At 40.5% G+C, this 12,259-nt stretch overlaps 1 protein-coding gene across 2 annotated transcripts in view; it reads right to left on the bottom strand.

The window, feature by feature from the left end:
- CFAP61 (cilia and flagella associated protein 61) overlaps positions 1-12,259 on the bottom strand; it is a 280,149-nt gene that overhangs the window by 62,568 nt on the left and 205,322 nt on the right. For both annotated transcript variants that reach the window (XM_042931738.1, XM_042931739.1), the window contains 2 exons: positions 8,401-8,693; positions 1,087-1,414 (listed from right to left, as the gene is read on the bottom strand). In XM_042931738.1, the coding sequence (XP_042787672.1) occupies positions 1,087-1,414; positions 8,401-8,693 (621 nt within the window). The remainder of the gene's footprint in view (positions 1-1,086; positions 1,415-8,400; positions 8,694-12,259) is intronic.

Below are 12,259 nucleotides of genomic sequence, written 5' to 3'. Positions count from 1 at the left end.
CACTCTAACCTATGCCTGCCAAAGCCAGACCAAGACCTAGAGAGACCTTAAATGGTAATGCAGTGGTATTCCCATTCCTTGTCCTCTTTCAACATGTACTCAAAATATTAAAGTGGCTGTTATTAAGGAAAATCAACAAAGTTCTTGCTCAACACTTAGAAAATTATCATTAAGAAATCCTTACTATTTCTAGCTTGTCCCATAAATATGAGCTTGATCTAGCTCTAGTCTCTGACACTCATCCCTTCTCTTCCTTTCCCATGGCCACACCTTTCCTAAGTTTTCATCCAAAATGAGAAGCAGAGCAGGATCTATCAGAGTCCATTTAATTAGGTAGAGAACAACAAGGACTGGAATGTAGGGCTTTGTCTCTTTATCTCATATTCTATTTACTGGATTAGGGTCCATGGATGCCCTAGGGGTCCATGGATGACTTTAGAGGTGGGTCCATCAACCTCCTGGAAATGAACACACAGTTCTGTAAATATGCACATTTTTATGGTAGAAGGTCCACAACATTCAAAGACACTATTCTCAAAGATATCTCTCATCTCCCAAACATAAATACTGTATTGCTTATATGATGATCTTCTCAGGGGTCAATATGGCTTAGGGGATGAAAAGTGAACTATTTTACAGTTGTGAATGGTTTCGTTTATCCATCCAGATAAGAGGCCAAGGCCTCTATCCAAGGATACTTGGAAGGGTCTCCTTATCTCTGAGCTTATAGTGAGAATGAAGGTTTTGCAAGATGTCAGAGTACTGCACCACTAACCAGTTGTGAGTGACCTTTGGGCAAGTTAATGATTATTCTCGGTCTCAATTTCCTTACCAGTAAAATAGGAGCCACAGTTATGATGTGGTCCATAATACATGCTCAAAATAAAAAGGACCACAATAATAATTCCAGGTCCATAATAAATGCTTAAAAATGAGACTGAGCCCTCCCCCATCTCTGTGCAAACCCACTGAGGGACAGAGGAGCCTCCTCACCAAGCCTAAGAGAAACATACAGGGCAGCCCTGAGCACTGACCCAGATCCAATGGGTGGTTTAATTGGAGGGAAGAAGGTGGCCTACTACAAACCTTGGATCTTGGCTCCCTTGTACATGGGGATGAGTCGGTCAAGATCAGCCGGTGGCTCAGTCACAGGCTCCAGGGTTGGGTCAAAAAGATTGAGCATGGCTGCTGCCAGCTGGAAGCCAATTTCTTTGGAATTAAAGCTGCTGTGAGTCCACTCATTTGAGTAATATTTATTGGAGAATTTGGTGAGGGAGCCAGCAGCTCTGATGGCTATATCATTGGTGTGGAAATTAGTATCAATCACAAGTCGGCCGTCATAGACAAGACATGCATCATTGAGTGCTTTAAATGTTTCATAATCCACGTTCTTCTCACAGAAGCTAAAGAACATCTACAAAACAAACACTCACATTATTACTTAGTCATCACTCTTCATTTTACATTCTCAATAGTGTGAATAGTCTCCAGAGCACCTTATCTTTGGGGGCATACAAAACAACAACAACACTAAATCTACCAAAATGTCATAATGGTGTGGTGTGTGTGTGTGAGTAGAGAGAGAGAGAAAGAGAGACAGACAGGAGCATCTGTTTTTGGTATGAAGGACAAATTAAGATACCTAATGTTACTCCTTTTTGTAATCACTCAATCTAGACATCCAATGGAGAGAAGGATGCCAAGTGATGGAGTATCTATTAGAAAAGTAATTTTTTTCCATGTAAAATGGTTTATATCCATAGAGACACCACTTATCCCTCATTCACCTACATTTTAGATAGCTCTATCTCAGCCTCCTCCTATTTGCCTCTTCTTGTGTCTGACACTTAGGTCTCTCCAGGTTCCTTCTTGGGGTCACCCCAATCCAGTCTTGAGTCTTCAGATTGCCTTGTTCCTGCCCTGTTACACCAGAAAGCCCATCCCTGAAGGATGCCCCAGAGAATGAGAGCCCCATCAGTATCAGTATCTACCAGGTTTGGGCTCCTGCCTTTTTCCTTCCTGCCCTGGCATGGAAGACAGTAAGTATTTTCAGGATACCTATCCTATGACAGGCACTGTGCTATAGAAGGGCCCAAAACACCTCTGCATGCTCCTTAGATGTGACCTGTATGCTTCCTCCATTCTCTGCCCAAATTTCAATGCTTTCTTGTGATTATCTGGATGTCTTCTTCAACAGTGATGTTGAAAGTCATTACGGCAGTCCAAGTTAGTTGTTTTTAAGTCTTCAGTTGTCATTGAAATAGTAAGTTTAGTCACTTTTATCTTAACCTAAATATAATTTGCCACCTTATTAAAAGCATGCTACAAAATGAACATATGACGTGGGTCCTCATCATTGTGATGGACATCATACTCCCTGCTTCCTTCACATGCCTGCTTTATGTACCTCACTTGCCCCATTAGGTACAGAAATTAGCTCTCTGGGGCCAGGAATACTTCCTTTCCATATCCCTTCCCTACACCCATGAATGGTGCATGAATGATGAATGATCCTCAGTAGCCACTAATCACATGTGACTATACACATTTAAATCTAAATTAATTAAAATTAAAAGAAAATAAAAATTCAGATCCTCAATTGTAGTACCTATTTCAAATGTCCAAAAGCTATAGGTGGCTAGTAGCTGCCATATTGGACAACACAGATACAGATCATTTCCATTAGTTCTATTGGACGGTGTAAGACTTGGATCCATCACCTCTGTGATGTCCTTTGTTCTCCCTTAGGGAGCCACCAGGCCTTTGCCCTTTTCATTGTTTCTTCACTCAGCTATCTAACTTATCCCAGTTACTCCTATCCCAGGCAGCTTCAAGTCTCTTTAGAATTCATTCTGTCTTATAATTCTTAGGGACCACAGGAAAATACATTTCTCTGAGTCTCTGACTCTGGATCTTTCTGTCTCTCTACTCTTCTCTCTCTCCTCCATTCTGTTCCCATCATTATAAAAATAGATCTCCCACTCATATAAAAATATGGAAAGCTGTTTGATCTGAATTGAAATCATACATGAAAAAGTACCATCAACCTCTTGAGCCCTTGAAAATATTCAGAAGCCCCCTTCAGCATTCCCCAAAAAGTTCTTCTACCTACCCAGATTTTTCTTAATTAAAACTACTTTTAATTGAGTAGCATATTAAATATGTTATTTCTTATTTTCCCAGGTTTTAAAGATTACTAGTACTGCAGTATTATTATTATTTTATATTTTTTTGGTGTAGGAATTCACAATTTTGTTGCACTTGGGATTTCACAGGAGTTTGTGAACCAGACTGAAAACTGAATAAGCAAATCTAACACAGTTCATGGGAACATGTGTTCTAAGTTACAAATCTTTCAAGTACAACTCATGCATTTTTGTAATACCAACTTAGCATTACATACTGGATGAAAATATGAAGTAGAAATATCTGGCCACATTGAAGTTGTTGAATAAATATTTAAGACTACTTATATTAATAATTCTGATTATGGAGAGCAAAACTCCTTGGTTAGCAGATCGGGAGTCAGTGATCTGATAAAACTCATTCATTATGCATTCATACAATATCTTGGTGAAGAAGATAAACATGGAGTTTATAATCTAATTTGAGAAATGGACATCAACAAAGTCATCACACTGACAGGCAGAGGATTTCAGATTATAATGAATGCTGTGTAGAAAAGGGAGAAACCCGGCTGGAGACTGGATCATCTGGTAGGCACCCAGGAGGCACTACCACCCGGCGGAAGGAAGCCAGGTGTTGATGTGAGTCCAAAATCCAACTCCAGAGTTCTGCTTCTAGTGTAACGGTGTGATCCCCTCAGGTTAATCCTTTCACTGATACAACTATAAACTCTGGTCAAAGTACAAAAACTATTACCCAAGTATTCTGATGAGCATTTAAAAGTAGATAGATGGTGCAGGACAGTAAAAACTTGGAACAATGACCAGCATGAGAGTAATTTTCTTATTTTGGTGGCTTTTGGAAGAGGATGGACTATAGTCATTTTATACACTAACAGAAGAATAAAGATGGTAGAGAAAAGAGTCAGTGAACTTGAAGTCACATCAGTAGCAATTACTCAGTGTGAAGAATAGAGAGAGAAGAAACAAAGAGATTGAAACAAATGAATAGGGCCTTAAAGGCCCATGCAGCAAGAGAAAGTCTAACAGATGTGTGACTGGAGACCCAGGAGGAGAGGAGAAAAGAAGGAGGCAAGAACTAATGGCCAAGATCTTGCCAAAATTTAGTGCAAGTTATAAGTGTATAGATTCAAGAAACTCAGTGAATGAACCCCAAACAAGATAAATTCAAGAAAAAACATGTTTTGATACAAAATAAACACAGAACCCCCACAGCATCAAACTTCTGGGAACTGAAGATAAAGAAAAAATCTTGAAAGCATCCAGGGGAAAATGACACACTACGTACAAGGAAACAATGGTTTGAATGATGACAGATTTTTAAAACCAAAACTCATGGATGTCATAAGACAATGGAAAAGAACATCTTTGAAGAGCTGAAAGGAAAAAAAAAAAAAAAACAATGTTCTAGGCCATGATCCTATATCCAGTGGATCCTATATCCACACAATTCAGGGTTGACTATTTTTCCAGTCTCTTTCATGTTAGCTTTTAGTAACTATACTGTGAGATTGGTGTTTTTAAATAGAGGAAAACTAGAGAATCCATTGCCAGCAGACCTGCAACTGTGTGTGCAATAGGAAGTTGTTCAGGATGAGAGGGAATTGAATTGGATGGAAATCGGATCTTCAGAAATGAAGGCAGCAACAAAATTGGAAAATATTGGGGTAAATATAAAAGTCTATTTTTCTTCTTAAGTTCTTTCTGTTTAAAACAAAAATTACAATTTTGTTGGGTTTTTCAACGTGTGTAGATATAATACCCATGACAAGTGTAACAGAAAAGGGTGTCCAGAAAGTGGCAAGAAGGTACCTGTACAGTTGCAGGGTTTTTATATTTTATGTGATGGTACAATATGAACTCTAACTAGAATGTAAAAGATTACTGATGTACAGTACAAGCAGCAACCAGCTGGAAAACAAAATTTTAAAAAGCCATTTATAATAGCTCAGATCCTGCACAAAGGAAGATATACCAATGGCCAATAATCACATGAGAAGATGCCCAACATCATTAACCATCAGGAAATCCCAAATTAAAAACACAATGATACATCATGTCATACCCAACAGAATGGCTAAAATTAGAAGGACTGACGATACCAAGTGCTAGCAGAGACTACGGAATAACTGAAACTCTCATACGTTGCTGGTAGAAATACGAAATGATACGTCTACTTTAGAAGGCAGTATGGTAGCTTCTTAAAAAGGTAAACATTCACTGACCATATGACCTAGCCATTCTTCGGGTGGATAGCTAAGAGAAGTGAAAATATGTCTACCCAAAGATGTGCACAAGAATGTGCACAGCAATTGAACAAATAAACCAAATGTGATAGAGAAATATAATGGAATACCACTCAGTGATAAAAAGGAATGAACTACTGATACATGGAATAATATGGATGAATCTCAATACCATTACGCTGAGTGAAAGAAGCCAAATACAAACTAGTACATAATGTATGATTCCCGTTATAAAAATTTTAGTTTTAGCAGGTGCTCTGAGTATGATACCATCTGTTTTTGTTTAGTTTTCCCATCCTGCTGTAACAAAGTACTGCAAACTGGGTAGCTTAAAACAACAGAAATTTATTCTCTTACAGTTCTGGGGATGACATGTCTGAAGTCATGTTGTTGTCATGACCATGCTTCCTTCTGAAGCTCTAGGGAAGACTCCTTCCTTGTCTCTTCCTAGCTCCTGGAAGTTACCAGTGATCCTTTCTGTTCCATGACTGGTAGCTGCCATCACTTCAATCTTGGCCTCTACCATCATATGGCCTCTTTCCCCAAGTGTCTCCTCTGAGTCAAATCCTTCTCTCCATAGACGGGCACCAGTCATTACATTTAGCGCCCTCTCAGATCCACCGTGACCTTCTCTTCAGTTGATACCATCTATAAAGATCCTATTTCCAAATAAGGTCACATTCAAAGGTACTGGGGATTAAGATCATATCTTTCTGGGGGGATGTAGTTCAACCCACAATACTGTGACCACAGTCAAAATAATGAATGTATTCATCCCCACCAAAATTTCCTAATGCCTGATAGCGATGCTACTCAAAGCTGACAGTAGAGGAGAGAAATGCTCTGACTTCTTCCTTTTTGCTATTTCTAATCTTTTGCCAGTACCTATTGTTGGCCAAGCACAGATGAAGGTCAGTGAGCAACCAGCGCTGGGAAATATTATCTGCACAGGCCATTCCTTGTGGTGCAGAGCACAGTGGAGGAAGTGGGAGGCTTTATCTAACTCAGATTGCTTTAGGATGAAGTTTTAGCAGGAAGGTGTATTGGAACAAGGCAGGTGAGAGTATTTGCAAAATGTCTCTGCCACAATTTCAATTTTGATCTCAATAGGGAAATGAAAGCCAGAGGGGGCTGCTAGAGAACCTGTATTCTGTTGCTTATTTGGGGAGGTTTGCTTTTTTTTTTAATTTTTTTTTTAACGTTTATTTATTTTTGAGACAGAGAGAGACAGAGCATGAACGGGGGAGGGTCAGAGAGAGGGAGACACAGAATCTGAAACAGGCTCCAGGCTCTGAGCTGTCAGCACAGAGCCCGACGCAGGGCTTGAACTCGCAAACTGTGAGATCATGACCTGAGCCGAAGTCAGATGCCCAACCGACTGAGCCACCCAGGCGCCCCAGGGGAGGTTTTCTTATATCCCTGCTTCCTAAGCAGGGTATGTGTTTACCTCCAGTGGCTCCCCAAGATAAATGTGGCATATCTTCCAAGATTATCATTTTGGGGAGAAATTTTGGGTGAAAACATTTTGATTCTTCTTAACCTAAATAGGTATTGCAACATACATGTGACATACATTAAAATAAAATTAACTTTTCCTGTCTTTTTTGCTGCTGTGTCCCTCACACTTAGGACAGAGCCTAAGACTTAGCAGGTGTTCAACGAAAATTTGTGGGATGAATGAATAAATGAATGTATTAAGGAGCAGAATGCAAAATTTCCGTAGATTATCAGGATAAAATGAGAGATTCCAGAGAAATCTCTTCTGTGCTTTGAGATCCTGTCCAGACTGTGGGTGCGTGTGTGTGTGTGTGTGGGGGGGGGGGGCGGGTGGTGGTGGATAAAGGTCACCATCATTTACCTGTAAGGGTACTTGGGTCAGAAGCCCTGACTTAGGCTGACTACCCCCTACTCTCAGGTAAGGAATTGCTATGACCCCTCACAGACTTCCCCCAAGAATGTGGCATTCTTTACCACAACTGATCACATATTCCATATTCACACTGTACTAAGCCTCCACTTTGTAAGGAAGGGTCCCTTGCTTCTCTATTAGATTGACTGGGCCCTTCCCTATCTCCCTGCTTGCTAGCTTCTGCTAATCTCCTGAACTGGCAAATCCAAGGACACGGGTTGTAAATCAAGCTATTACACAGCCTAAGAGAAAAGTTCTCCTTCTCTCAAAAGATAGATAATTAGATAGATAATAGATAGATAGATAGATGATAGATAGATAAATAGGAGAGAGAGGTCTTTTAAGTCTCTAGTTCACGGGAGAGAAACCCACTATTGCTGTTTCTGGAGTCTTAAAAAGTTAACAGCAGCATAGACTTTGGGGCCCTCTGACCTTGGTTGGGAGCCCAGCATACCACTGACTTGGAGGCAGAGTGTTCTCATCTGTAAAATGGGGATGCTTCCCCTTACAGACCTGTTGTGACCAGGTGACAGACGATACTGCAAGCATGCAGCATGGTGCCTGGGACATGGTGAGCTCCTGGTCCATGTTAGCACTCTCTGAACCTTTGACACTCCTTCCATGAAGAGGCAGGGCTTAATTCCCCTCCCTTTGGATATGGACAGATGATACAGTATCTCATTCTTTCTCTTTCTCTCTCTTTCCCTTTCTCTCGCATTCGGTTTTAGAACCAAGCCACTCTTCCAAGATGAAGTGTTCTGGACAAAATTGCAGCTGAAGATGATCTAGCATCTAAAGTCAGAGGAAGGGTTGAACGTGACTCCAGCTCCACCCCCAGTCTGACGTCAGCCACGTGAGAGACTTCAAGTGAGAGCTGCCCAGATGGGCAGGCTCAAATCCCAGGACCCAGAGAGAGAAAAATAATATATGCCACCGAGTTTGGGGTGGCTTGACCCTCAGCAATAGAGCATCTGGCCATTAAAAAAACCCCCAAAACCTGTGGCTATGAATTCCCGACCCGTCATCTCTCAGACCCCAAGTCCGTGGCAGGTGAAGGCTCTCTGGAGGTGGTGAGTGAAGTTCACAGGGACCTACTTACGGAGCACGGAAGTCTGAAAGGCTTGGTGGGCGTGGTGAAGCAGGCGCTGTGGATGGGGTCTGGGAACTGGCCATCGTTCCACTGAGCCAGGAGGGCGTCGCGGTAAATGGCAACCCCCGCAGCTCTGAGCGCGTCCTCTACCGCTCTTTCCACCGAGTAGTTGTTGATGCAGGTGATGGTGGAGGTGGGTGGGGGCTGCACCAGGTGGATGTAGCCGCCCCTCACACCAAGGTTTAAAAGCGTCTCCACTGTGGTGTAAGTGTCAATTGTATTCCCATAGACAATGACATTCCCTAGAAAAGGAGGCAAATGCTAAGATGCACAGTTTAAAAAAACAACCCAAACCTTGTTAGTCGCATGCTAATAATACCGAATTGTTCCCTATAACCTTCCCCTTTTTTCAGCTGCAGGAAGTCAGCGGTGTTTCCTAGCAACGGCGACCAAGATAATTTAGTAAAGAATTGGCACAAAACATCCCACAAAGTAGTCAAGTACTTTTAACACAGAAGTAGGACATTCATCTATGGTCCTGTAATATGAAAGTTGAAGTTATGATAAATGAAACCATCTGGAATAAAACCTTTTATCTTTTTTTTCTTTTTTCCTTTCCCCTAGTCGCAACACTTACTAAGGAAAAAAAGTAATAATAAAGCTTGTGATATTTACAAGTTCTTCCTAAGTGATGAGCAGGACGCTGGTAAAAAAAAATCATGGATGAGTTAGGACAAACATTTTAATATTTAAGTGTTGAACTGGGTTGATTTCAAGGAAACTGTTTCCTTTTTTGAGAACTAAAGACTAAAACATTCTGCTTTTCAATGGATAATTTTATGAAGATTCAAATTCTGATTTTTAGATTTAATGGGTCGAGACCTAGCAAAAGGGAATGCAAGTTGTTCTTTCAGTCGGTAAGAATGAAAGCACAATATCATCTTGAAAGAGTTCCCCCGGGAAAAGCATTTAGACAGTAACAGTCTAAGCTATTTACATTTCTTAAAAATACTACAGAAATAATTACATGTGACATGTTTTAAGATCAAACTAACAAATGAGTGAAATCCAGTATATGCTATTTTTGACACTGAATTGGCATTTTTACCTTTTTTTTTTTTTTTTTTACAAAGAAAGGAACTGCCATAGACTCACTTTTCAGGCAGCATGTAACAATTTTATGACAAAATGATAGATTCATTGAATCTCTCTTTTTTTCCTGTTTATGAAATGATATTAAGAGAAGTTTTACAAGGCAAAATAAATGGTAAGTCTATTTTATTCAATTTCATTGCATAAATTAAGGAAAAATCTATTTCCATCCTAAACTGAAAGAAGGTGTAATGGCTGGTTTTATTTGCTTAGGAAGAAAAAAGGAACTAGAACACCTTTCAGATTGCTTCTCTGATGGTAACAGCATCTAGAAAGTTCTCCTATACTTCCTGTTGCTCAAATATGGAATGGAAAGAAGGCATTGAGGCAAGCGGGCAGGGTCCTTCCTGCCTTCACTAGGATGCTCTAATTTTGTGGCTAGGATCATCTCTCTATTCAGATGCTCTAATACAACATTCCTCTATGGGCTGCATTTTCCTTGTCTGAAAGAGCCAACATTTTGCTTAAATTATTTTGCTTCCACCTGCTGTGAAACATGAATCCTAGCTGTCTGGCACAACAAAGACTCAGCCTGGCAGGAAAGCCAAAACTTGAACCTAAAACTGTCACAGGTTTGAGGTCTTCCACCCTTTTAAAATATGCATGTCAACACAACATTCATTTTCAGGGAAACAAATTTAAGTGTTTATGCCCCCCCTCCCCCCCCAGAATTCAGGGCTGAATATTTTTCCAGTCTCTTTCATATTAGCTTGTAGAAACTATACTGTGAGATGGGCTTTCGGGGAAGCCAGGGCAATGCGATGCTGCTGGGTACTATCTAGCAAGGGTTGCCCACAGACTATAGGCAGCTGAAGAGGATGAGGCTTTTCATTTCAAAAGGTAATATATTTTATAAAATCTCTAGTATTTAAATTAGATGTTTACTGATAGATATTCTAATTGCAAAATAGATTTGCCTACAGTTCAATTTGGAACAAAATCCACCCCCCCCCAATATGAGACTTTGGTTATCATAATAGTTGCAATAATGCAACATAACAAATCACCCCAAAACTTAGTGTCAAACAACAATCAGCCTACTGTTGTAGGTCAGCTCACACATCTGCGGGTGGGCTGGTATCAGCGGATCCGGCTCCACATTGTGGTTGGGATTGTGCCTGCACATGTGTCTTGCACCCTGGTTGGACGGAGATACCTGAGGCATGTTCTATTTATGGAGAAGTGTAGGAGCATGGGAGGGCAAGAGCAACTCCTCACTTTTCAAGCCTCTCCTTGCATTACATCCACTAACGTTCTGTTGACCAAAGCAATGCATGTGGTCAAAGGAGTGGGAAACACTCTGCCCAGGGTAGGAGAGGGAACAGTGTGGATATTTGCTGAACAACAGTCCAAAACCATCAGCTATATTGGGCATCGTAAATAAATGCTTATATGATGCCATCTAAAATTTTCACCTAAACATGTTTTTTAAGATTATTTACATATATCTCTTTCATTACTCACAAAATAGAGTAGAATCTCATTGTGATATACAGTAAAACCTTGGTTTGCAAGCATAATTTGTTCCAGAAACATACTTGTAATCCAAAGCACTTGTATATCAAAGCGAATTTCCCTGTAAGAAACAATGAGGGGTGCCTGGGTGGCTTAGTTGGTTGGGCATCTGGCTTTGGCTCAGGTCATGGTCTCACAGTTTGTGAGTTCAAGCCCCGCATCGGGCTCTGTGCTGAAAGCTCAGAGCCTGGAACCTGCTTCAGATTCTGTGTCTCCCTCTTTCTCTACCCCTCCCCTGCTCACGCTGTCTCTCTCTGTCTCTCAAAAATAAATAAATGTTAAAAAAAATTTTTTAAATAAATAATGAAAACTCAGATGATTCGTTCCACGACCCAAAAATATTCATATAAAAATGATTACAATTCTGTAATGTCATACAAAATAACAAACAAAATACAAAATATAGAGAAAATAAACAAATTAACTTGCACTTACCTTTGAAAACCTTCGTGGCTGGTGTGAGGGAGACCAGAGAGAGGAGGGTTGTTGTGTAGGACAACTTTCACTATCACTAACAGAATCACTGCTATCTATTGGCTCAATGGAATCTTTTTCTGCATGGGGGCCATTGTATATACTTGCATGGGTGTTGACTACAGTAAAGTATTAATAAACTCTTGTCATATACTGTATTTAATGTAAGTGGCAATAAGGCAGCAGAGGAAAGGGTCTATATCTGCAGGCAGCCTGACCTCGAATGAAGCAAAGCATTCCTAAGCTTACTCTTATATGGAAAAGCAAAGGAATGTCCATAGGTGCTTTGAAGTGACAAAAAAATACACTAGTGCCAGTTGTAGGCACCTTCCAGGGTTCTGAAAAATCACTGATTTCTGCCAAACATGGTAGCCTGAGACTGAGCATCAGAGCATGGGAGATGATCATGCATAATCCCAGAGAGAGAGAGAAGAACCATCAGCTCGGTTGTGATCATGTGACATTCAGCATCATGTGCCACTCTTATCGCAAGACATTGCTCATTTATCAAGTTAAAATTTATTAGAAATGTTTGCTCGTCTTGCGGAACATTCGCAGAACACGTTACTCGCAATCCAAGGTTTTACTGTAATTTTTTACTACAGAAATAAGAACATGCTACAGGTCAGCTCACATCCCTCCACAAATACAAAAAGACCTGATGTGACAAGGGCAGCTTTGCCAGTTCCATCTCTTGCCTTTTAAATGTCTGCACTATGATATTTCC

The sequence above is a fragment of the Panthera leo genome, chromosome A3 (genome assembly GCF_018350215.1).
Source record: "Panthera leo isolate Ple1 chromosome A3, P.leo_Ple1_pat1.1, whole genome shotgun sequence".
Lineage (NCBI taxonomy): Eukaryota > Metazoa > Chordata > Mammalia > Carnivora > Felidae > Panthera > Panthera leo.
The sequence above is the reverse complement of the archived record's forward strand: the minus strand, read 5'-3'. Positions and strand labels throughout refer to the sequence as shown.